Below are 25,496 nucleotides of genomic sequence, written 5' to 3'. Positions count from 1 at the left end.
TTTTTTTTTTTTCCTAACAGGTATATCTTATAACTGGTATAGATATAATAAAGCATTGCATATGATCTAATGATGGCACATTAAATTACTAATGGGTCAAGTATCAGGTAAAATATTTCTTTAGAGCCCTTTACTTATGTCAGTTTCTTTCCTCTGTTAGTTATAAACTAAAAGACACTAACAAAGGTACACGCATAGGGCATATCTAAGATATGTTTAAGGCAGCCTAGGAGCAGGAAGCTTTCCTTGGTGTAGAAAACACTGGGACTATTCTAGGCAACTTCATCAAAAATCGCATCATACAAAGTTCCTTCATCTTCCCCTAGTGTTGGAACAGGGAAAACTTTGGCAGCCTAACTCTACCGTCATAAAGAAGTCCCCTGGCCACCTAGCTGACATCCAGAGACATTTCTGACATGGCTCATAGTCCCTCCAAAGCTAGAGGATATTGGTGAAAAGATGTCATGGACTTTTGAGTCAGGGGCAGAAGAGTTTACAGTCAGCTTGGACATGTACAGGTGGAGGTAAAGATAGAGACAGACAATGGAACAGAGCCAGAGGGGTGTAGAAACGGACATAGCCGTACACAGAGATACAGACAGACAGGATCCCGGGTCGTGAGCCAAACAACTGATTTGTGAGTTCAGAGAGAGCCAGGAGGTGAGATATTCTTTCACACAAGAGTGTCAGGATTTTTATGCGACTATTCCCTGCAAATACTTTTATAAGTATGAGATGTAGATAAATACACTTGCGTTTCTTTCATAGTGACTGTGTAAGTGCCATGGATTTATTTTTGCACATAAAGTTCTGAAAGAACTCCTGGGACTATTTAATGTCAAGTCATGGAAATACACAGGATATAAAAAATATTGAGACATAGTCAGAGGCCCTAAAAAGCGATAGCATGAAAATCCACAAAAATACAAAAACATTTGTCTCCAACTTTCCTTCCCACCAATTTTAGCTTTTTGCACTCAAATGCATTGGGAGTTGAGTGTCTCTATTAAACATAAATTCCTGTGATTCTCATGAGAAACACCGTAATTGACTAGCAGCAACATATAGCATGAATTATATCAGGCCCAGCAAAACCAAATATTTCCTTTCAAGAGGTGTTTTGAGTCTATATTGCATTTATGAACTTCTATGTACTTTTAAGCTTTAGTTGTTACACTGGAAAGTCTAAGAAAACTAACCTGTAAATGTAACAGCAAATGCGCTGAAGTCTTGGATAATAATATTTCCTTATTATGTTGCATGAACGTACTCATACTCTTTGATAAATAAACAAAAACATGGATAAATTCCCCATTACTGGAAAAAGTTTATTACCGGCTAATAAATGGGAGGGAGAGGGAATCGGCTTGTCTTTAAAAATTCCACTTTTAAATTGTTTACATAATAGTTATAACTTAATGTATTAATTTTCCGTAGTTGGATTTCTTTACAAATAAGAACCTTATGTTTTTTTATTAAGTCATATATACATAGATCATGAATACATTTATGCATATGTGGGGTACAATGTGTTGTTTTTTTATATAATTAGACGTGCTTACATCAAACTAATTGATATAGCTTCTGCCTCATTTACTTGATTATTCTGTTAAGACATTTATGTTCTACACTTGACAGATTTGACTTGTACCCTTGCAATATGCTCCATAGGTGTGGTCCCACCATTTATCCTCCCTCTATCAAACCTCCCCCGTCCCCTGCTGTTTGATTTTCAAATAATCAAATTTGTCTCCAGGTAACTTATAAGAACTTTTTCTTTGCTCCATACTTACATAACCCTGACCTACAAATCAGCAGAATTGGAGTTTCAAAGGTACAAGTAAAGGGGAGGAATGAACAGAAATACTATTCCTCTTTTATGACCATAAATTTGAAATAAAAGGATTTAGGCACACATAAATTTCAAGTGATTTTTAAACTACTTCTAAGGATTCATTTAAAAACTTAATGTCAGTCCCAAAAAGTGTGTTGCCTGAAACTTTAACTTAGTATTTTATGGAGTTATTTATAGCTAGGAAAATGTATCTTAGACTTGAGGTTTTATGAGTTCCAAGAAACGCAAAGTGTCCCACGAGCCAGCTGATAAGCCTTGGAAAATATTTCTTCTATAAATGGATCAACAGTAAATAAACTTATACCTCAAAAGAATGAAGGTTGAAGTTGCATTTTTATTTATTTATTTATTTATTTAATTTCTTTGTAGAGACACAGTCTTACTTTATCACTCTCAGTAGAGTGCTGTCGTGTCACAGCTCACAGCAACGTCCAGCTCTTGGGCTTAGGCGATTCTCTTGCCTCAGCCTCCGGAGTAGCTGGGACTACAGGCGCCCACCACAATGCCCAGCTATTTTTTGTTGCAGTTTGGCTGGGGCTGGGTTTGAGCCCGCCACCCTCGGTATATGGGGCCAGTGCCCTACCCACTGAGCCACAGGTGCCATCCAGAAGTTGAATTTTTAAATATACAATCTTGAGTTTGTTTCTAAAATGTGCAAAATGAGCTGATAAAAATTCTTAACAAAATACAACTTTTGACATGGTAATTCAAAAGCACCCAAAATATGTAAAGTCAATATTTGATAATGTTTTGAGAGGGTGAAAACTCTAAACAGGGAAATATTTTAAGCTCGTTTATAAGAGAAAATTGCAATTAAATCTTATCCTCAGGCTCTTTCTTTGTTAACTAAAAACTCACATAGAACACCAATTTTATTTTTACTAACAAATATAAGACTTTTTGATTAGTCCTGTGCAAAATTAAATGTATTTACTTCCCTTATAACAATGAATTTTTAAAGTCAGTCTGAAATTTTTATTATTTAATTTCTGGATATTTGTTACCATTAATTTGGTAGCTCCATTTGACAACCCTAAATGAAGAGTTACATGCAAAACAGTCAAAGCATTTTATTTAAGTATGGTATATAAATTTATAGATTCACCTGATAAGAGCTTTTTCTCCAAAATATTCACCTTTCTGCAGGGTTTTTATCAGTTGTGGTTGGTCGTGGCCCTCTGTACTCTGTGTAACTTTAACCTAAATGATGTTAAACAATTAAAAAGAGACAAAATAAAAAGGAAAATCTGGACACATATCCTTTCAACCAAGCAGGAGCTATATACTCTTGGTGAACAAGAAAAAAGACAAGACTATGCATTAATTTTGCAGTAGTTAGGGAAATTAGCTACAGTTAGCTCATTTTGTTGTAGGTGGAAAATCCTGTAGTTTAAAACATGATCAAATAACTCTATCCACTGTAAAAAGAAAACTCACTGTTCACACCCCACCCAATGTTAAATTTTTAATAGGAATTTAGTGATTTTTTCTGAGAGATCCTCAAAGCAAATAATGATCCTGTGGGAGCTTTTGTTATTTAAAAAAAGGCAAATAGAGTTGACACATTAACCAAGAATCTGGTTAGCAAATATTAGAAGTTCTGAGTCTTGTAGCCACAGCTGAATCCTGTGTGCCCTCCAAATCAAATCCAAAATGTAGATTGGAGAAGAGTCTACGACTTTCATGGATATCTCAGAGCACCACCTGGCCCAGGCAGGGTTAAGAACCCCGTGGACAACTTAAACAGGAACAAAAGTCCTGTTTGTAGCTAAAATTATTCCAATTCAACATCATAACAAGTATTGCATCATAATGATTAGAAATTCTGATTCGCATTTATGTGTGCTACAACGAATTAAATTTTAAAAATAATAATTGTAACTAGTTTATTAGACAGAATTATTCAAAGCATAGGGCTCAGATTAGGGAGAAATGATAAGTGGTTCTGAGTGTTGAACAGTTTCAGAGGTTTGAAACTATGTTGTTCATATTTTTCCTTCACTGGGGGCCCTGTTCAAAGTTCAACTACAAACCAGTTTACAACGGGCAGTGCCTGACTCTCTGATGATAAAGTCCTCCATAGAAGACAGAAAATGTGTTAAAATGTGACAATTTGTAGAAACAGGTGCTCAAGAATTGACACTTCATCGTCAATTATTCCACAAATGCTTTTTATCTCTGAAACATCTTTAAGAGTCAACGTAGGGACAAGCAGAAACATGTTATCCCTCCAATATCTTGATAGAACAAAAGACCTACTGTGCAGACTAGTATAAATTTTACATCAGTATTCAAATCCACTTGAGCTACCGTGCATTGAAGTTCTGAGCCACACTGAGTCTACAGCTTGATCTCTAAGCTTTGAGGGCCTCAGTTACTCTACTCATTCTTTTCTACCTGCCGCTTACTGTATCTGTTGGATGGGAAACTAGTCTGGTAATGATCTTGGACTGGGGAGCTGATTGAGAATCCTACAGCTAGAAGTGGGTGAACTAACCTGGCCATTTCATTTACAGTCTACGCTGGCCCTCCCCAAAGTCGCGTGATCTATATAAGGTCACTAAGAAGTTACCACCTCTGCTGGAGCCTCTCCCCAGTCTCCTGTGGTCCCCACTCGCATGTCACGCTCACAGAGAACCTTATGGGATTCTACTAGCAGAAGCCCTGGGACCTGTTCAATGCACTAGACTATGTGACAAGATAAAGCACTGTTGACTTTTCTGGCATGCTGATTCAAAATAACACTTTTTATTTAGTAAGCTTTAATTAATATTTACCTTTCCTTTGGCCAAAATGAAAAAGGTACTTCCTTCCTCACCCTCTCTAATGATGTAATCTCCTTTGTCATAGTACTCCTGTTGGGAAGAGAGAGAGAGAAAGTGTCAGATCAAGTGGAGACACACAACTGAAGGCATAACAGAAATAGAACTGTGTCTGTGAAACGTGGGCTCCACACCTGTTCCGTTTATATTTTGCTTATTGGAACTCTGAGCTTTTCATACATTGCAGTTATAAACTGTGTAAAAGTAAGGAGACTTTTGCTTTTCTTTATCTGCAGTTATATTTCTTCTTTCACAAAGAAAATTCACCTGGAATACTGAATTTCAGGCATAAAGACCAAAGATATACAAAGAAGAGAGAGCCAGACAGTAATCACATACACAAGCAGGCTTTCACCTGTACAGTCTAAACTGCTTAGTGATAAGAAACAGTCAAAAACATTATCCCAGTGATATTAGGAATATTCACCTCTATTCTGTAATAAATCCTTGAAAAGCAATTGCCAGAAAGATTCTGTTATTTCTAAATATTTGTCATCATAAAAGATTGATACTATAATGTTTACATGTAAATTCTATTATTATACTCAAAGTAGGCTTGTCCTTAGGAAATCTCAAATTATTATCTACTTCTTTTTATTTATCAATGTCCACATCCCTTAATATGTTGGTAGGATTAGAGAATCCTTGGGCAGGGGAAAAATAATCTATCCTCCACTCAGACAAAAAAGAGCAATTCAATACCTCATAAAATAAAAGATGGATCGCACTGCCCCTACTTTGCTTTAATTTGATCTGATCTCAAAGACACAGAACTAAAATGGATCTCTTAATTATTTATACAAACAAAAATGGCTTGTTTAATTTTTTACAAAGGCATAATTAACCATGTAATAGCTCTCTCTTGTTTTTCTTTGAGACTTGAAAATAAATTTCAAATTAAACGGCTTTTGTCTTCTGTTTTTAGATATCTTCCTGGTTATTTACTCCTAAAACACATCTACATTTATGGAATAAATACTACTTCTAATACAATAAACGAGCCTTTTATTACAGCACTGTGTACCTTTTGTAAGATATTTCAATATCTCATGGAAAGAAGCATAATATCTGAGGTGGGGAGAAGAAATAGATCTAGATTCAAATACCAGTTTTACACTGAATTTTATTTTCATCAACCCTTAAAATTAAAATAATAACATTTACCTTCAAAGATTTAGGGAGGTCTATTTACTCTAGATTGAGAGAATGTGAGAAAATATTTGTATGCTATAAAGGGCTGATAACCAGAATCTACCAAGAACTCAAGAAAATCAGCAAGAAAAAAGTCAAACAATCCCATTAAAAAGTGGTTAAAAAACATGAACAGAAATATTTCAAAGGCAGACAGTCTAATGATCAACAAACACACGAAAAAATGCTCAACATCTCTACTCATCAGGGACTCAAAACCACCAGGAGATGCCACCTCACTCCCATGAGAGTGGCTGTTATCAAAAAGTCCCAAGTCAACAAGTGCTGGCGTGGATACGGAGAGAAAGGAACCCTCGCACACTGCCAGTGGGACTGCAAACTAGTACACCCTCTCAGAAAGTAGTACAGAGGTCCCTCAAAGAACCAGAAGGCGACCTACCATTTGATCCAGCACCCCCACTACTGGGTACTCACCCAAAAGAAAAAGAAAATCATTTATCAAAAAGATGCCTGCACCCAAACATGTATAGCAGCACAATTCACAATTGCGAGAGGATGCGGAAACGCCCATCAATACATAAATGGATTCATAAAACCTGGCATCTGTGTACCATGGAGTACTACTCAGCCATACAAAGAATGGTGATCTAATATCTGTGTGACAACCTGGATAGCACTGGAGACCATTCTTCTCTGTGAAACTTAACAGGAGTGGAAAAGCAAACACCACATGTACTCAACACTAAATTGGGACGAGTCAGTCAACACTTAAGTGCACGTAGGGAAGTAAAATAGGACCCACACTGCAGGAATCAAGCAGGTGGCAAGAGGAAGGTGTTGGGTAATCACACCTAATGGCATGATGCACACAATTTGGGTAAAGGGCACGTTTATAACTTTGACCTGAAATGTACAGAACAAACCAAAACATGTGTGCACCTGTAATATTCTGAAATTTTAAAGAATAGCACAAGACGAGACAGCCCAATCTTAGACACCTATGCAAAGTGTTTTCTGTTTATCCATAGGTCCTGCTATTTCTTTTTGTTTTAAAATTTTCCTTTCTAGAAACAGAAATGACATTATAAAATGTCAAAAAACAAATGGCTTCAAATTACAAAAAAAAAAAAATATTTAGAGAAGTCCATTAGTTTTCTCTTGCTGCTACAACCACCTCAAACTCAGTGGCTTGGATTAACACTCTTGCATTATCTCCCAGTTTCTGTGGGTCCGAAAGTCCAGGCAGAGGATGGCTCCGGCAGGTTTCTCTGCTTACTCTCTTAAACCTGAACTCAAGGCCAGCGTGGTGGTTCCCTCCTGTAATCCTAGCACTCTGGGAGGCCGAAGTGGGAGGACTGCTTGAGTTCCGGAGTTTGAGATCAGCCTGAGCAAGAGCAAGACTCTGTCTCTACTAAAAGTAGAAAAACAGCTGAGGATTGTAGTGGACGCCCACAGTCCAAGCTCCTTGAGAGGCTGAGTCAGGAGGATTGCTTGAGCCCAGGAATTTGAGGTTGCATGAGCTAGAACCCCACAGCCCTCTAGCCTGGGGCAGCAGAGTGAGACTCTGCTTCAAAATAAACAACAACCAGAAAAAAAGACTGAATTCAAGGTATCAGTAGGGCTGTGCTCCTTTCTGGAAGCTCAGGAGAAAATCCACTTCCAGCCTCAGTCAGGCTGTTGGCAGAATTCAGTTGTAGGAGTAGAATAGGGTTCCCACTTCCTTACTGGCTATCAGTTGGAGCTGCCCCTTGGCTCTTGGGGGCCTCTGACTGTCCTTGCACAGAGACCCCACATAGCAGAACCAATAAAGTATTTCAGATTCTTACCCTTGGACCTCCCTGGCTGCCACTTCCGCTGCCTCGCTCTACCCGCAGCCACAGCAAATCCTCTGCTCATGTAACTGTATTCAGCCCATGGAGCCAATTCAGGACAATCTCCTCCTTTAAAGTCCCAAACCTTAAGAACAGGAGCAAAGTCCCTTTTTCTATGTATATGAAACGTCAGCACACACTCCAGGGATTAGGGTCTGGGCATGCTGGGGGTGCCATTCTGCCTACTACAATAAGCCAATTAAAGGTAGTGTTTTCTGAAGCACCAAGACCATCTGAAGCACAGCAACTGTTCGTTCCTGACTGCCGTGTTAAGGAGGAGGATGGTAATTGTTTAGCTGTTACAGCCTCTGGAACCCACTTTCCTTTGCTGTCAACTTGATAACTGCATTATCTACCACACCTAATGACATCTGAGGACGAGGTAAGCTAGGGCATCGAAAGCACCTGGTGGACCATCTGATGCACACGAGGCACTTGGAGACTATTAATTCCCGTGAAAGAGGCTGTGGGATGAGCATCAAAGTCTTCCTCAGGCAGGTGCAAACTTCCGAGTAAATTACACTCCATAGCGCCCCCTGCTGGTAGCTGCGGCCATGAGCGTAACTTCTGTTTTATAAAAGAATCTGAGTAGACATGATCTTCCACTTCCAGGCCAGGTCCAGGAACCCCTTTCACACATGTGTCTTTGTACTTTTTCCATTTTAATGGCATGGCCCACAGGGACTGTGAAAACCACAAGTGGGAAATGGCAGGGGAGCCATCAACTCGGGCTCCCGAGTGACTGTGTGGAGCTAACTGGACCTTCATCCCTGGACAGTTATATATGTGAACAAGTGACAGACATCCACTCTATCATCCACAATGATAGCTGCCTCACAGTTTTACTCAAACTCTCCTTTCTATCTATTCTGCTTTAGCTTTATCATGGACCTTGACGGTAAACAGGCTTGATTTTACAGCAGAAGTGACGATGGCTCTCATGGAATGGCCAGGACCCTGTGGTCCAGACGTCTTCACTGTGTAGAGAATGTTCAATTATCTTTGCTACGACCATAGGAGCCCTGCTGGATGTCCCACTTCAGTCTGCTGTCAGTCTTTCCCAGTCTCTTGGCAATCCCAGTCCCTATCGGCCACGTGGAGCAGAAGGGGCAGGGTGAATTTCTAAAGTGCTATGAAGTTGTTCCACAGTTATTACAAAGCCTTTGATGGATGCAGGGGTGTGGCTCTAATTCCCATCAACCCAGCAAGTTCTAAGGGATAAAATTTTGAAAGGGGGCACTGAGAAAGAGCTTTGTTATTTTATAAGGGACAACCTTCCTAGTGGTACTTTTCCCAGGAATGATTCTTTGTCACCCCAAACCATGGAAGGAAGATAAATAATACCTCACAGCATGTTGACAGTAACTTCACAGATCAGAAAACACTGTGGAAATAGGTCAGGCCCAAAATATACAGTGGTAAGTGCTGGCTGTGGTGCTAGGTGGCCTGGTGTTTGTCGACTGGGGAGCGGAGCCAGTCAAGCCAGAGTGGTCACCAAGACCAAAAAGAGAAATCCAAATAGTGTGGTTATTGTGCTTGTGGTTACATTGCAAAGGGGTCCGTTACAGGGCCAAGAAGCCATGGACTCTGTCCTGTGCAGCGATAGTTTTCAAGCATCCTGTACTCTGGCCCAGAGTAAGAAATACACACACACCCCTAATACACACCCAAGAGCACGCACGATACAATTATAAAAAAGGAAACATTTTCAAAAATAATACTACTCTGATTTTAAGAGTTCCTTTAATTTGGTTTCATAACCTAGTTAAGCTTCATGACCCATTTCACTGTAAATAAAATGCTTATTCTGTGATAACCTAGCAAAATCATAGTGCATGGGTGCCTGTAAATAGAATATATGAACCCAGAAGAAGACTCCTGGGCGATGGAGGGTAAGGACACAGCAGCAAGACTAGGACTTCCTTAAAGTCTCACCCTGCCCAGGGTCCTCCACTCACACAAACATATGCAAGAGATTCCACATCAATACATAAAAAGAAATGAGTGATCAGCTGAGACTTCCTGGGGATAAACCTACCTTCAATAATAGAATCCACATATAAAAAATTCTAATGTTGATCTTTCATGATGACAAATACTTGGAAATAATAAAAGAACTATGTAGTGTGTAAGCAGAATCTTCCCAGCTACTGCCGTTCAAGGAATTAGAAATTGAGACCAGTATCCCTCATGTCCATCAGGAACAATAATTTCAATATATTACTGTCATTATGTAGCTGATGGCCAGAAATCTTCATTACAAAGAAATAGTGATGATATACAACCAAATGTACCACACGCACACGCACAGGCTTGTTGTTTAAAAACTTGGTTACAGTTATGTGGACTGTTGCCGGTTATTTTGTTTTCCAAGTACAATAGTCAAAATAGCTCAGAAATTTTAAATCACACACACCTGGATCAGGCGGGCTCTATCAATCATTCAGGCATAAATTAGCACCTGATTGGTTATTTTCAAGGAACTAAAGGCTACTAACTGAAAATCAACAGAAATTCTTCCTCTTTGGACATGCCACATACAGAATTCTGTTATTTAGCTGTTGAAAGAGCCTGCAGATGTGGCCCACCACCTCCTTATTTTGTGGGTGAGATTATGTAATACCCACCACAGTTACTATCAGCTGGGAGGGACAGAGGCGGACGCACACACTCTCAAGTCCACACGCTGGACTAGTGAACTTGCTACAACACCTGGCTTCCCGACCTGTAGCTCATTGGTCTATAAACTGTGGCAAAATCCATGTAACCATTAAAAGGAGGGGAAGAACTGGCTTATGCAAGCTTTAGTGGGGATTACAAGGAAGAAAGACTGAACTTTTTAAAAAATGATTAAAAATGGAAAATTCCTGAGTGATGAGGCAGACTGCAGCAAACTCTAAATATATGTATTCTATTCATGACAAACCAGTGGCTCTCAAATTCTAATGAGCATAAGAATCTCATCGTTAAAATCTTAAAATGTGGATTTGGGGACCGCCCCCCGAGTTCCTGTTTCAGTTAAGTGTGAGGTTGGTACTTGGGAATCTGCCTTCTAACTGGCATAACAGGGGGTCTGAATAAGGGCAAGGACATCCCACCCACCCATGCCTCCGGCTTTGTGAAAGGTGGCAGGTGGGAGCCACAGTGCAGAAGGCCACTGGATCAAACACCAGAGCCCTGCGACAGAGAGTGAGGTGACTATGATTGAGATCAATCCTTGTAACTCAGGAGGACACACGGTCAAATCCTGGGCTTCCTGGACTGATCACCGTGTGCGGGAGCAGAAACTCCTTCCACTCCTGTGTTCCACACTCCACAACTGCCGGGGGCATGAGTCACAGCAGCATTTTCATTATAATGAATCTTTCATTCTATTCCAAATCAGAATCATGCTTTGTGATTTTCATCAGTTAACTCTTCAAGCATCCCATTGAGTATGTTGGTATTATTCCCACTCTCATTTCCCATCAGGACATGATATGGGAAGAAGCTCAAAGGCTTCTAGACCTGAGTGATTTAAGCTAACGTAAGAAATGTCATTGGAACACTGCACAGTCAGGGCCATTTCATAAGAAATGTCATTGGAACACTGCACAGTCAGGGCCATTTCTTAAACACATCAGATCAACTGCTTGGTGATGGAAAATTCTAATCCTCTCCTTTCACCCCCTCCCCCACAGAACTCCCAAGTCAATTCCTAAACAGCAAGAGATATCCAGCCTGTTTTTCTCAAACATTATGTGGCCAATTCGTGGGACAGCTGGTCCTAGACCTCAGCAGGCACTCTGTCAGAACTCCAGTGCATTAGAGATTGGCTGTGGTCAGGACCAAGTTGGGGGGTCATCAGCCCAAGCTAGGCTGATAAATGACATGCTTTTCTTAGAGCTAAACGGATCCCGTTCCCCGCTTGTTAATCACTTTTGCATTTGAGAATTTTCACACATTACAGGGACGCATTTGTTTGCAGGTATGAATAAAGAGCCCTTTATAGATTGTGCAAATGCTGAGAGACAGCAAAGCCTTTCCAGCATGTTTCAAAAGATGATACTTTCAAACTCGAATTGTGTTCATTAGTACTGTATTTTAGCCTCCATCTATATGGTCTATAGCTATTGCCTGCGGTTGCTATAAATATACAAATGGTATATAAATGCTATACTTTACCATTTATTTTTTATGATACTAAATTTTCATATTTGCTGTCAGCATAGAATTCCCCTCTGGTGAATTACTCTATTAGTGTTATATTAGAAAAAGATTTCCTTGGTTAACAAAAAAATACAGGCCCTCTCTGGATTTAAAAAACCCTCAGAAATTAAGATGAATTATTAATTTGTAACATCTGTGATTGGTTTATGTTACACTGGTAAAATCCCAGGAGATGCTGGCTGAGCAGTCTTCTAGAAAATGACTTCATATCAGAATCCCCCGGGGGCACAGGGCCAGGCACCATGTCATCATAGCCTGTCCTTGATAAACTGCTGGACGGGTTCCATGAATTGTAAATGGAAACACTGCTGGTGTCACTTACACTTAAGGATAAAGTGGTCCCTGCTCCCTTCTCAGCAGATATTACTTACACTGTATATTGTGATTGACAGAGGCATGAATCTGTCAACAATCAGCCTTGTAGAATTTTTTTCCCTCCTACTGAGAACAACTTTATAAAATCTTAAAGTCTTTATGTGATTCCTTTACTATTCCTTACCTCCTTTAAATTCCATAAAAGCTATTTGGGTTTCAATGAAATTGACCCCCCCCAAAAAAAGTTTGCAAGCTTATTTTCCTTGAATTTTAATCTCTGAAATCTAAAGAGCTTTGGGAAAAATGCATATCATTAGACTCCAAGGTACATGTCATAAAAGCATTATTCATGAAAAGACTTGACTAGTCTTGGACTAGAACCAAACCATCTGGGTGATGCCTAAAATGACTTTTTGAGCACATTCCAATATGCTGTTTCCCCCTTGATGTTAAAATAGATAAAGTGCTTCTTGAGTACAGTTTTTTAAAATATATTTTTGTAGCCTAGAGTGCTCAAGTATAAAGTGTTTCAGAGTCTGATTCAGAGGCTTGTCACCAAAAGGACCAACATACCCTTTCTCTGCTCCATTTCCTACTCATGCATCGCTGACTTCTTTATACTATGAAAACTCTGCAAGGGATTGTGATGTTAATTGTAGAAAATCAAATGCCTCTTGAGTAAGGCAGATTAGTTTATAAAATATACTAAAAGATTAAAATATGTAAATGAAATTTCACTTCACACATGCAAATCCAATTTCCTTTTATACATTTCGAGAGTCTACACCCTTTCCAGCCCCTACTTCAGTGCGAGTTGGCCAAACGTTTTTCACAATAGAAAAAGGCTCTTCATCTCTACAGACTGATGATCTGTCATCCTTTCTTTTTTATTTATTTTCATGGCTAATAATATGACTAGATTCTAACGTCATCTAATAAAATTGTTTGTTGTACTTAAAAATTTCTTACCACTTCCAAGCAGTCGATGATCTTGGTTAACTTATCTTCAGGTAAATTCTTCAGCAAGGATACACTTCAAAATTTAAAGAAACCTTTAATTATCTTCCTGAATTAAAGTCTAAACACACACATATATGTAGATTCTAAAAGCTTTACAAAGGATTTTAACAATATAATCGATTATAATTTTTCCGATTATAATATTTTTAGATAACGTAAATATCTAAAGAAAACATGTAAATAACTAAATGTCATATATATAGGAAATGATAGATACTTATATATCATTTCCTATGTATACATATAAGTACCTATGAGCACCTACATCTATAATACATACATATATATACAGACAAGTTTCCCAGGCAAGCAAATGAAAATAGTAAGATACCATACGGTGGAGAGGGAATCACATGTTTGTCTATGTAGGGGGGAAAACTGCTGTTAGTTTTCAAAGTAAATCACATCCAGAGTGTGTTCTTCTCCCTGTCTACCCCCTCTATCAGGTTGGGTGAGGAGCTCTGCTTGTAAAGGATAAGATTTTTGTCCACAGCCTTGTGATTAAGTGAAGACCAGCCAAGGCTGGGGAAGAACTGGGCAATTATCTCCATTAGCTGCACTCTACTATCTTTAAAAGTCACGGTAGCCAGAGCCTGTATAAAGTTCAAAAACAGGCTCAATCAAACCACAGGAAAAATTATAAAGACTATCAAGGAAACAGTGACTAAACTTCAGAACGTAGACCACCCCCAAGAAGAGGGAAGGGGGAGCCTGGAAATGGCCTGGGGGAGGACATGAGAACCTCCGTAACAAGGTCGTTCACTCGCTATTCCCTGGTCGGAGGGTGGCCTCCTGGCCTTTATCTTGTTAGGGAGTTTTATACATTACATGTGTACCTACATACCACATATAGAAAGAATATCATATACTTATAATAAATGGAAAGAGCTTACTGCATATTATGAAACAAAGAGATATAAATTCCCCTAATAGATCTTCCCATGGATGAAATGGTAAACAGGAAATCAGAACTTGCCATTGATTATCCCAGGCAATCATCAAAGGTTTTATTTCCGTTTCAAACTGGTATCTACAATGTCAGTGAAAATTCTCTCCTGTAAACCTATCACCTCTGGGGACTGGTGGGGAAAGAAATACAGGAGAAATATTTCATCTTTCCCCCCACCATGAAAGCAGGAATAGGGTTTATCTCTCTCTCAACCACAGCGTGTACAAGGTTTAAAGCCCAGTAATAAGCATTTGAATGAATGCTTGAATGAATGAATTAGCGAAATGACAGAGGAAGAAAGGAAAAAAGTAACGTGCACTTGTTGTTTATCTGAGCTTTTTGTCTGAGACAGACAGAGTAGACTCCCAGGGAATGACCTGCTCTGCCCTGGGCTCAGGTTTTATCTCAGGCACTCCAACACCGCCCCCAGGCCCTGGTTTAAATGTGTGTCTCTTTTTGCCCTTAGCATGGTAAGGCTTATTGGCTTTAAATGCTGATTAACTTTTGCTGTTCAGTTGCTGGCTTCGTGATCACCTAGATTCAGGCAGATCCCACAATAAACTGCCTACGGCACCCATTACTGCCACTGTCTGCCAGGAGTCCTGACTGCTCTGGGAGGGCAAGTCAGTGAGACTCTCCAGTGTGAGCACCTGTAATGCCTACGATGTTCTGCTGATCAACAATGTGTTCATTTGTTATTTATTGAGCCCTCACTTATGTGAGACACTGTCAAGCCCTGAAATCATTGGCCCAGAAGGCTTTTTATGCCTGATAAAATCACCGTGGTTATAAAGAATTAAGAATTTATTTTTGGAAATCACATGATAAGTCATTATGATTATCACTTATTACAGATAACATTTCATTACACTATGTATTACAGCTTCAAAGACTTTCAAAACTCCCACAGAAGATACAGAAATAGTTTAAATCAAGTACTTACACTCTCAAAAAAATGTTTTAATGCGGAACTGGCTCTTTCATGCACATAGACATTTGTTTTCTTATAAACTGATGTGTCTAAGTTGTTGAGGTGCAGAATTGCTCACAAATGAGCGTATTGCAAAGATCCCTCTCTGAGTCAATTTTCTACAAATAACAGTAATTTGCAGGATGGTGTGACTATGCAAATAAGAAAGAGACTTTCTCAAGCAAGAAATGACTGTAAAATATATTTTTAATATTATAAGCAAAATATTATTAGAAAGGTTATTTTTTTGTCTGCCATTTTCAAATTCCAAGTGTCTTTCAAAGCTGAGCCACCCAGTGAATATTTTAGGATTTCTGCATATTTCTCTGTACTCAACACTATGAATTCGTGAATACAAGGGCAAAAACTAGCAAGAGAAATGAATCAGTACACAAGGCTAATGAAAATTAAATATAACTTTTGATATAAAGTGGTATTTGCTACAAGGGAAGTATTTTTCTTCCTTTGGTTTAATCATGCTGGAAATGCTGAAATGGAAGAGGCTCTAGTAAAATAATCATTCTAATAAAGCCAACCTCTCTGCACTACACCCCTCCCTACCCTCCACCCGCCATCCGCACTTCCCCCGGGTGTCAGTCTTACCTTCGCAGGAAATTTCTGTACTGTTCATCTCTAGCTTGGGCTGTTCTCCTCATTATATTCTGGAACACCTCTCGATCTAGGGCCCACGTTTTAACATTGGTAATGGCTTCAGGAAAACAATAAATCATTGTTTAGCACCACCCTGGGAGACCATTCCAAATTGTAAATTGATGCATTTATCACGTGTTTACCTAAGAACGATATTTCTTGGAAAACACACTCTTCAAACATGCAAATGCAAGATGACGGAGAAAGTAAATATTAATTTTATAAATCGCTCTGGCTTTGAAAGACACTATGATTTGGAGGAGACTAGCAAAAGATTTCCTTTCTAATTATGTTTTCGTTAGGATGATATTCAAATTAGCTTGTAATTCCCAATTATGCACTACATAATCAGGATGTACTCCAGATTCATGCTGTGACACAAGAGAAAACCTGTCAATTTGTAGCTAATCCAGAGAGTGAAAAATTCACAGGCAGGTAATTGAAAGTTAAAGAGCTCTCTGTGTGTGTGTGTGGGGGGGGTTGGGTTTATGTCATTCAGACATTGTTGCTAAAGGGAGCAAATATCATAATTTAAGAATCTCTATGGTCACTTTTGTATAAAATGCATGCAAATAATTTGTAAGAGACTAGGGAAGGAAGTTTATGAGGTATTTTATTTTACAGTAAAGACATTAAAGTCAACCATAAAATCTAAAAAGAAAGGAACAGACCTGGCTCCTCTCAAAAACTCGAGACAAAAATGTGGTTGTAAAATTTTTTAAGAAGACTAATGAAAGCCTACAAAACAGATCCAAAGACAAAGCTCTGGATTAGTAAACTTTCAGGTAAATTAGAGTCATCTTGTTATTCTTGTTGAAAAATATAGGTGTCTAGGACTTACCATGAGAGATTCTGATTCAAGTTGGAAGTAGAGCCCCAGAATCTGCATTTTTACCTAATTTCTCAGCAAACCCCATCCCAAACTTTGAGAAACATCAGAACTACATCAACTTTTCAGATGAAAAACCTGAAACTGCCATAAAGTCAATAAAACAGGAATCCTTGGGAGAAGCAGCTACGCTAACTCCAAAAGTCATTCATGCAAACTCTCATGACTCTGATTCACATTCCTTTTGATATTCATACATTTTCACTGACTTATTATTTTTTCTGGTTTATAATATGGTCAGAGCTTCATAGAGGCTGAAACGAAAACATTCTGGATGAGCCAAAGGCAGATACCTATGTAGTAAAAACTCAAATGGCAATTAAAGCAAATATTGGAGCCATTTGGTATAAACCATTTTATATTTTATATGCAGGTATCTGATGGAAAAGTTCTTTTTAACTTGAATTATTTAGACAAGTACTTCAATATAAAAGCTTGTATAAGCAGAGCACTTCTATTATAATAATAAGAATATAATAATTATTATAATAAGAATATAATAATGTAATTATTATAATAAGAACATAATTATTATAATAAGGAGAACATATGGGGCAAAATGGAAGATAGAAAGACTGAACCAGGATGTAACTATGACATAAACTGCATCATCTTTAACATTTAGTAACACATCAAAGCAAGAGCATTTCATTCCCTATTACCTTTCACGGAGGCAGTCCTTGTACAGTTGTATAAAATAGCTAGTTCTCCAAACGTGGTCCACATAGGGATGGATGATAGCAATTTCTCCCCTTGGAACACCTCTAGTCGACCCTCTATTGAGTAGAATTTTTAAAAAAATGCAAATCAAAATTCACTTAGATTCCATAAATTCAAAAAATGAAATAATCAGAAAGTACACCAGAGACACAGGTAAGATATTTTATGATTCTCATTATAATAAGGAGGTAAAGAGTGTAGGGTGTCACCAGCTCTGCCACCTACTATAAGCAGGGTCATTTTAAGGAAGTTACCCTTTCTACATACAGTTCCTCATCAATAGTAGGGATAATAATAATCATTATTTCACACAGTTGCAGGAAACTATGGCTTGCACATAGTAATGGCTGTGTAAATATTAGCTTTTGTTAATGTGATCATCCTTGTTACAAAGTTCTTTCCCTGAAGCAATATATAGTAAGCGTTTTGTCTAAAATTCATTCTACCCTGTGAAAAATGTAATACATGGAACTATTTCTTTTTTACAAGGAGCCAAATAATCACAATACGTCTTAAAAGCACAGCACACTTGTCCACACTGACGGAAGGACAACTTGCTGTAACCAGAAAGGGCACTGGCTGTGAAGTCATATTGTGTGGCTCTTGAGTCCTGGCTACATTCAATTTTTGGCTATGAACTTGGGCAAGTTACGTCATGGTACCTCAATTGTTGTCTCCTCTCGTATTCATTTCAATGCAATACAGATTAATTGTGCACAGATTGCGAAGATTTGGCCCTTCCCTTTGCCTAGGCAGCACTTTAAGCAACGCTTTCACAATTTTTTTTACACTACCAACTTTATTCACCTTTACCTTTCAACAAATATAAACAAAACTTTACGTAGCCAAAAACATAAGCAAAAAAGGTCTAATTTCATAAAAGTAGAAAAATTATGGGGTAATATCTCTTTCCCTTAAAGAATTAGTCTTTTGGGCAGTACCTGTGCCTCAGTGAGTAGGGCACTGGCCCCATATACCGAGGGTGGTGGTTTCAAACCTGGCCTCGGCCAAACTGCAACCAAAAAAAAGCCAGGCATTGTGGAGGACACCGGTAGTCCCACCTACTTGGGAGGCTGAGGCAAGAGAATTGCCTAAGCCCAGGAGTTGAAGGTTCCTGTGAGCTGTGATGCCACAGCACTCTACCGAGGGCAATAAAGTGAAACTCTGTCTCTAAAAAAAATAAAATAAAATTAGTCTTTCCTCTTCCTAATTCACCACTAAGTGGCTCTGGGTCTTCTCTGTCTATCCTTTCATTCAACAAATCTGATCTGAGGACCCATGTTGTGCATAAACTGTATCAGATGCCAGACAGGATGAAAGAGAAAAAAATATTTATTCTGATAGAACTTAGATTCTATTAAGAAAATAGAGCCTATTTTGGTTCCACATGCTACAGGTTAGATATACAGTTTAAGAATTTCTCATCAAAGCTGAATTCTAATCCACAAAAGCCACTTTAATGGTACTGTCCAGTTGATATCATGAATCTTCTTGTATTTCAAAGGTATTGTTTTTCTAATTGGCTGTGGCTCCAGGGACGTGAGTAACACTGAAGACTTCTATGGGATATCAAAAATTTAGGCTCAATGTGCTTTTACCATTTGCTATTCATGGCATGTTTTATAAAGGGGAGACTTTTAATTATCAAATTAATTTGCTCAACCAGGTAATTAAACCAGACAATTCAGTCCTTAGATGACACCATAATTAATGCAAATAAGAAATCATCCAACTTTCATTTCTACGTGTGCTATTGCTCTGATTTCAATAGCTATTCTGGTGCTGACTACTGTTCAACCTCTTTCCTCCCTGAGCCTTTCATCAGAACTACTGGCAAGGAACAAGATGGGCTGACATGACTTGCTCATCCTCTCCTAACAGGTTCAATAAATATTTACTGATTTAATGATCTATCTTCTCTTGCTGGAATGCTCTCCTGTTGCTAAAGCAGAATTGAAATTCAGGCCAAGAGAAAAGCCACAAGAGGAAAAAAATTGCTCTAGGTCACCTGTTTCTAAAACAATTGAAAGCTGCCTAAATTAAAAGCATAACTCAAAAACTTGAGTAGAATAATTACTTAGGAGTGACTATAACTTTAAAGGTGCCTACAGTGATGAATATGACAAATAATATATAAATAATCATAAAATTGGAATGTCTGAAAAATCAAAGTTTAAGAAAACAATCTTTTCTACACTAAACACAGAAGTTATTATTTAACAATAATATTAGTAGTAGAATAGCAATATATTATTAATTTATCTAGATAGGCCACTTCTGCCCCACCCTGAAGGCCGTGAGGGAACAAGGGTAATGCATTACCAAGGTTATCAAGAGCTGTACTACACAAGAGAAGGCCACAGCATATGGAAAGGTCATCTTTCCATCTGGATAAGCCAATTTTAACTTCTTTCTCTACAACTCAAAAAGCTGGGGCAATTAAGAATGTGCCAAAATGTTTAATCACCTTAATCTCGCCTCAGATAATTTCTTGCATCTACATCTAAAACATTTTTGGACTGCCCATTATATGATCTATATGCATTTGAGAAACACATCTGTCGCCTATTTAACCATTATAATTTTCCCCACATGCAAGCATGTTCACGTGATTAAAGATGAAGGAAACCATTTAAACGATTTTAAAGACATCTGTTTTCATTGTAAGACATTCCATTTGATTTGTATGTTAGTGAAATGTACCTTAAATTACCTCTTAAAATCATTGGTACATATTCATAATATGTTCCGAAGTACACAAATAATTATTCTCTCCCCTGGTACATCACCTAAAAATGTCAACACTAGCAGAAGCATTTTGAAGGGAAACACATTTTTGACTGAAAGGCACTGTGATTACGAGCATAGATTCTTAAGTCCGATTATCTTCGTTTGCGTTTACTTCCGTGACTTAGGAGGCCTGTGGCCTTAAATAAGTCACTTCACCTCTCTGGGACACAGCCCCCATTAGTCACATGGAGATACCAGAGATGCGAAAGGAAAGATCTCTGTGGATGCCTGAGACACAGAAATCATCCAGCTAATATTAAGTATTATCATCATGATGATTAGATCAACAACGTTGCCATTTCGTGAATTTTGTTACGTTTTCTACATATATACTACCATATTTATAAACAATTTTGTTTCTATAGATGCTTGCAAAACAATCCTAGAAAATAGGTAAAACAGTTGATAGACGATAATCAGGAAAATGTGTGAGTCCCACCTGCCAGCACAAAGATATGATTTCCCGGCTCTCCCTGCTTAATGATGTAACTCCCTTGCTGGTAGTTTCGCCCATACATGCATTCCACCATGTCTTTGATCTGCTGCGGATCCAGTCTCTTCAGAAACTGGTTTTTATTGAGGGCATCCGTAATGAGCTTCTTCTCACTGGTGGAATAGAAAAGAGATGATAGTTACAATGAACGCAAATCATGTTTTACCATTTAGACCCACTTTCGTCTGTTTCTTGATATCACTAACTACATACTTAACAACTGTTCAGCAAGAATGGATTGAAGCCCTACCAAAAACTTTACCTTTCTAAACTAGCATTCCTTATCATAGAAATCCTTGGAAATTATTTTTTCTGGTAGTTATCATTACATCAATTTTCTCATCTTTCCTTAGTGTAGTCACCACAAATGTATTTCTCATGATCCTTAACTATACTACACACAATATTTCCAGGGGAAAGGGATCTGGTGGCTTGGAAGAAGGTGCACTTGAAGGACACAACACAGCAATCCTTCACTGACGTCCGTGTATGCGCACAGTGCCTATGGTAGTAGTATTTTATATCTTATTGAATCCTCATCGCTGTGCTCTGAGATATTTATTATTCTTATTTTATAAAGAAGGAGACTAAGGCTCGGCGTCTGTGGCTCAAGTGTCTAAGGCGCCAGCCACATACACCTAAGGTGGTGGGTTCGAATCCAGCCAGGGCCCGCCAAACAACAATGATGGCTGCAACCAAAAACTAGCTGGGTGTTGTGGCGGGCCCCTGTGGTCCCAGCTACTTGGGAGGCTGAGGCAGGAGACTCGCTTGAGCCCAGGAGTTGGAGGTTTCTGTGAGCTGTGATGCCACGGCACTCTACCCAGGGGGACAGCTTGAGGTTCTGTCTCAAAAAAAAAAAAGAAGGAGACTAAGAAGCAACTAATTATGTGTAGGATTCATTCACTAAGTGGGTGGACCTGAAGTCTGCTGTTTCCATTCCATCCCCTTGGCTCTGCTGAGGAGAAAAGCCATTTCCCGTGGGGTGTGTTAGGTTTGGCCCACTGGAGGGAGTAATGGTTACCCCTGGGTTTGCCTGGGTTTCACTCTGAGTATGTGCAGAGTAGACAGAACCTACATTTTCATTCTCACAGCTGAGTCATCGATCTACTTGTTGATAATCCTAGAAGAGTCAGCTTTCTCTTCAAAAAGAATTAGCTCAAAATAGTTACCCCATCTTCCTTGCCATAAATTCTTAATGTTCTAATTAATGTATGTTGTATGTAGATGTCATAAAATTATGGAGCTGAAAGAAAAGGTGTTTTATGGGCTGAGTCAAAATCTTTTCACAATATATTTACACTGACTCATGAATTTTTTTAAATAGTTTTTATTTCTGTATTTTTCATTTACACTCTGTCCCAACCCTAGCTTTACTATTTGAAAACTGGTGATCATTTTCCGTAAGTCCTCAATACAAGGAAGGCTTCGTGGAATGAGATACTCCTTCCTGATTTCACCCGTGAGACTGTTTGGCTATCTGGAGGGACCAGAAGGAAGTTTCCCACATCGAAGTTCCTTCTTCCCCAGGGACTTTGTTATGCCCAGAGCCATACCCACGCTTTACCTTGAGAACTTCCTTTCCTGTTCACCTAATATATCACCAAAGTTTCAACTCTCATTGCAAGACATCACTGTTACCCATTTCATTTTCCATTTTTAGAGACAGCACCACAGTCCAAGACCAGTCTTAAGCCTGGACCACCTTTCCATCTTCTGTGCTGGGATTTCTGTTTTGAGCCTATTTCTCCTACAGTCTAATCTGTGCTGTATCAACAGATGAAACTTGGTAAAACAAAATCAAAATAATTTATTTCATCCTGATCTGTTTCTTCCTTTACCAATCAACAACTCAGTTAATGTATATTGAGAGAAGCCCAAGTGCCCATCGACCCATGAATGGATTAATAAATTGTGGTATATGGACACCATGGAATACTATGCAGCCTTTAAAATGATGGAGACTTTACCTCTTTTATGTTTACATGGAGGGACCTGGAACATATTCTCCTGAGTGAAGTATCTCAAGAATGGAGGGAAAAGTATCCAATGTACTCAGTACTTGTATGAAACCAACTTATACTTACTCACACTTTGTTATGAAAGATAGAACACAACTATAGCCAGGATGAAGGAGAGAAATGGAGTGGGAAGGAAGGGAATGGGGGAGGTTTGATGGGGGGAGGGTAGAAGTTGGGACCACACCTATGGAGCATATTGCAAGGGTACAAGTCAAATCTGTTAAGTCTAGAACATAAATGTCTAAACACAATAATCAAGTAAATGAGGCAAAGCTATGTTGATTGGTTTGATGTAACCACATCAGATTGTATAAAAAAAATCAAAACATTGTACCCCACATATGCATAAATGTATTCATGATCTAGGTGTATATGACTTAATAAAAAAATACAATTTGCACGAAATGTAAAATATATATACACACATATTGAGAACAAAGCTTTGCAGGTGGTCCCGTGGGTGCTAGTGTACACCTGTGAGAATACCGGGGAGCCCCCACTTTCACAGACTTCCATGCCGTGTCATGTTCCCATCAGTATTTCTTGGTGCCCACATATCCAGATTTCCTGAAGTATGTTTTAAGAAATGCTATTTCTTTATAAGCAAAATTCAGTGTCTTTTTCATTTGTTTGCTTTGGGGGTGTTAATTTCAGCTAACATTCTATGGAAGTTCTGTAGAATACTTTTTTCCCCATCGAAGAAAATCAGTATCTCATAATTTGATACTCATCATTTTCCACAACACGGGTCCACCCCTAACTACCTGGCACTTACTCCCTAAAACAGATCCTCTATTCCAGATAAGCTGGTCCCCTCACTGTCTCCGATGCCTGCAAGTACCACATATTACATGTTACCTAAGGCTTGAACAAGTCACATTTCTCCTCTAACTTGTTTTGTTTTTTCTCCTAAACCTTTACAAATCTTATACATCCACAAAAAAAAAAAAAAAAACCCTCATGATCTTAAATGGATATTATAGCTCACATGATCCTTGTGTTTATACTCTGAACTCCTCAAATTATTTATGAGGTTGAACAATTAAGTTCACAAACTCTTCCTAGAAAAAGTGCTCATACCTCCTCGTGGAATATCACTATGGTCGCCTTGGAAGTCCTCCCCTTGGGAAGCTCTGCAATGATGCCAACACCTAGTCCACCTTCAAAGCACTTTTTCCCATTCTTTCCCAGAGATATGATTGTGAATGTGAAAAATTCAAAAGAAAGCATAGGTAAACTGTTAAAATTAACAAATGATTTCAAAAAGCTCTCAGAATACAAAGCCAATACACAACTTTAACAGCATTTCTTTGTTCCAGCACCAAACAATTTAAACAATTTTTAATGATGTCACTTTAAATACTATCAAAACATCGACTCTGGGGAATCATATCTAACAAAGCTATGTAAGACCTCTACACAGAGAAGTGTATTACTAAAGGAAATGAAAGAAAACCTAAGGATGTGGAAGAAGATACGAGGGTTGTGGATGAAAAGACTAAGTTTTTAATTGCTAATTCTATTTAAACTGATCAGGTTCAATAAAATCCCAATCAACATTCTAAAAGGAGAGAATGAAAAATGACAAGTTGAACTTTGTCAGCTTATGAATACACACATTGAAAAATGATCGTTATTGCTAATTATTAAGGAAAAGCAAACTAAACCCCAATAGGATATCACAATATACCCAACGCAACAGCCAAAACAAAAACAGACTGACAATGCCGAATGCTGTCAAACACGGGATATATACTGCAGGTAGGTGTATATATGTGTTCAATCACTTTGGGAAATAGTTGATCTATGTTACATTTGAACTTAGATACAATGTATTACTTGGCAGTGTTACTCCTAGGTTTATACCGATCATAAATCATATATTTATGTGCCATAAGACATGCAAAACTATTTAGGGAAGTATTGTTCATAATTGCTAAGACCAGAATCAACCAAATGCCCGTCAACAGAACTGATAAATTGTGTGTAGTGCTACAGTAACCAGGACATAGCAATGATAATGAACCACTGCTAGGTCCAGTAACATAACTGAATCTCACTACAGAAATGAAAGCAGCCAGACTCAGTACAGCACACCTGTAATTTCATTAAAATACAGTTCAACAATAGGCAAAAAGTAATCTCTGATACCAGTAGTGCAAATGGTAGCTCACTTTCATTGAAAGAGAATAGGATGGGCCTCAGAGGTGCTGGTAACCTTCTATTCCCTAGTCTGTTTGGTGGTTACATGGATGTGTTCACTTTATTATTTGTGTATTTCAATAAGAAAAACAAACATCACGCACTCAGTACTGTATCTGAGCTAGATGCATAACACCTATAAGCTCTTATGGAAGCAAACGCAATGAAAATGAAGTAGAGGAGGGGGCAGAGGAGGTGGGTAAGTTACCACCCAACACATACACTGCCTGGGTATAATGCATTCTTTCTGGGGCAAGGATGCACCTATAATTCTGACATTATTCGCACAAAAGCAAATTATTTAATCAAATTATCTGTACTCCCATGACAATCTGAAATTTAATCAAAGTTATTTGTGTTTTAAAACAACATTTCAAAATGTGTGTGGTTTTAGAATCATAAAAGCGCGGCTTCAATTCCCAGCTCTGCCACTTCCTAGCTTCATAACCTTGGACAAGTTACTTAGCCTTTCTGAATCTCAGGTTTCTTGACTGTGAATAGGTTGTAGTAATCATACTTTATAAGAATATTATACCCATCGACTCAGACAGTGTTACCACTTAACCCTCA

The 25,496-nt window shown here is 38.5% G+C and overlaps 1 protein-coding gene across 2 annotated transcripts in view; it reads right to left on the bottom strand.

The window, feature by feature from the left end:
• The window catches only part of PRKG2 (protein kinase, cGMP-dependent, type II), a 98,819-nt gene that overhangs the window by 51,592 nt on the left and 21,731 nt on the right, over nucleotides 1-25,496 (bottom strand). For both annotated transcript variants that reach the window (XM_003790052.1, XM_003790051.2), the window contains exons 3-8: nucleotides 20,653-20,819; nucleotides 17,366-17,479; nucleotides 15,767-15,872; nucleotides 13,194-13,257; nucleotides 4,633-4,710; nucleotides 2,961-3,055 (exon numbers count right to left, since the gene is read on the bottom strand). In XM_003790052.1, the coding sequence (XP_003790100.1) occupies nucleotides 2,961-3,055; nucleotides 4,633-4,710; nucleotides 13,194-13,257; nucleotides 15,767-15,872; nucleotides 17,366-17,479; nucleotides 20,653-20,819 (624 nt within the window). The remainder of the gene's footprint in view (nucleotides 1-2,960; nucleotides 3,056-4,632; nucleotides 4,711-13,193; nucleotides 13,258-15,766; nucleotides 15,873-17,365; nucleotides 17,480-20,652; nucleotides 20,820-25,496) is intronic.

This window comes from Otolemur garnettii, unplaced genomic scaffold (assembly GCF_000181295.1).
Source record: "Otolemur garnettii isolate 467f Iridium unplaced genomic scaffold, OtoGar3 scaffold00039, whole genome shotgun sequence".
NCBI classification, from domain to species: domain Eukaryota; kingdom Metazoa; phylum Chordata; class Mammalia; order Primates; family Galagidae; genus Otolemur; species Otolemur garnettii.
Note: the sequence above shows the minus strand (reverse complement) of the source record. Positions and strands in the feature narration are given on the sequence as shown.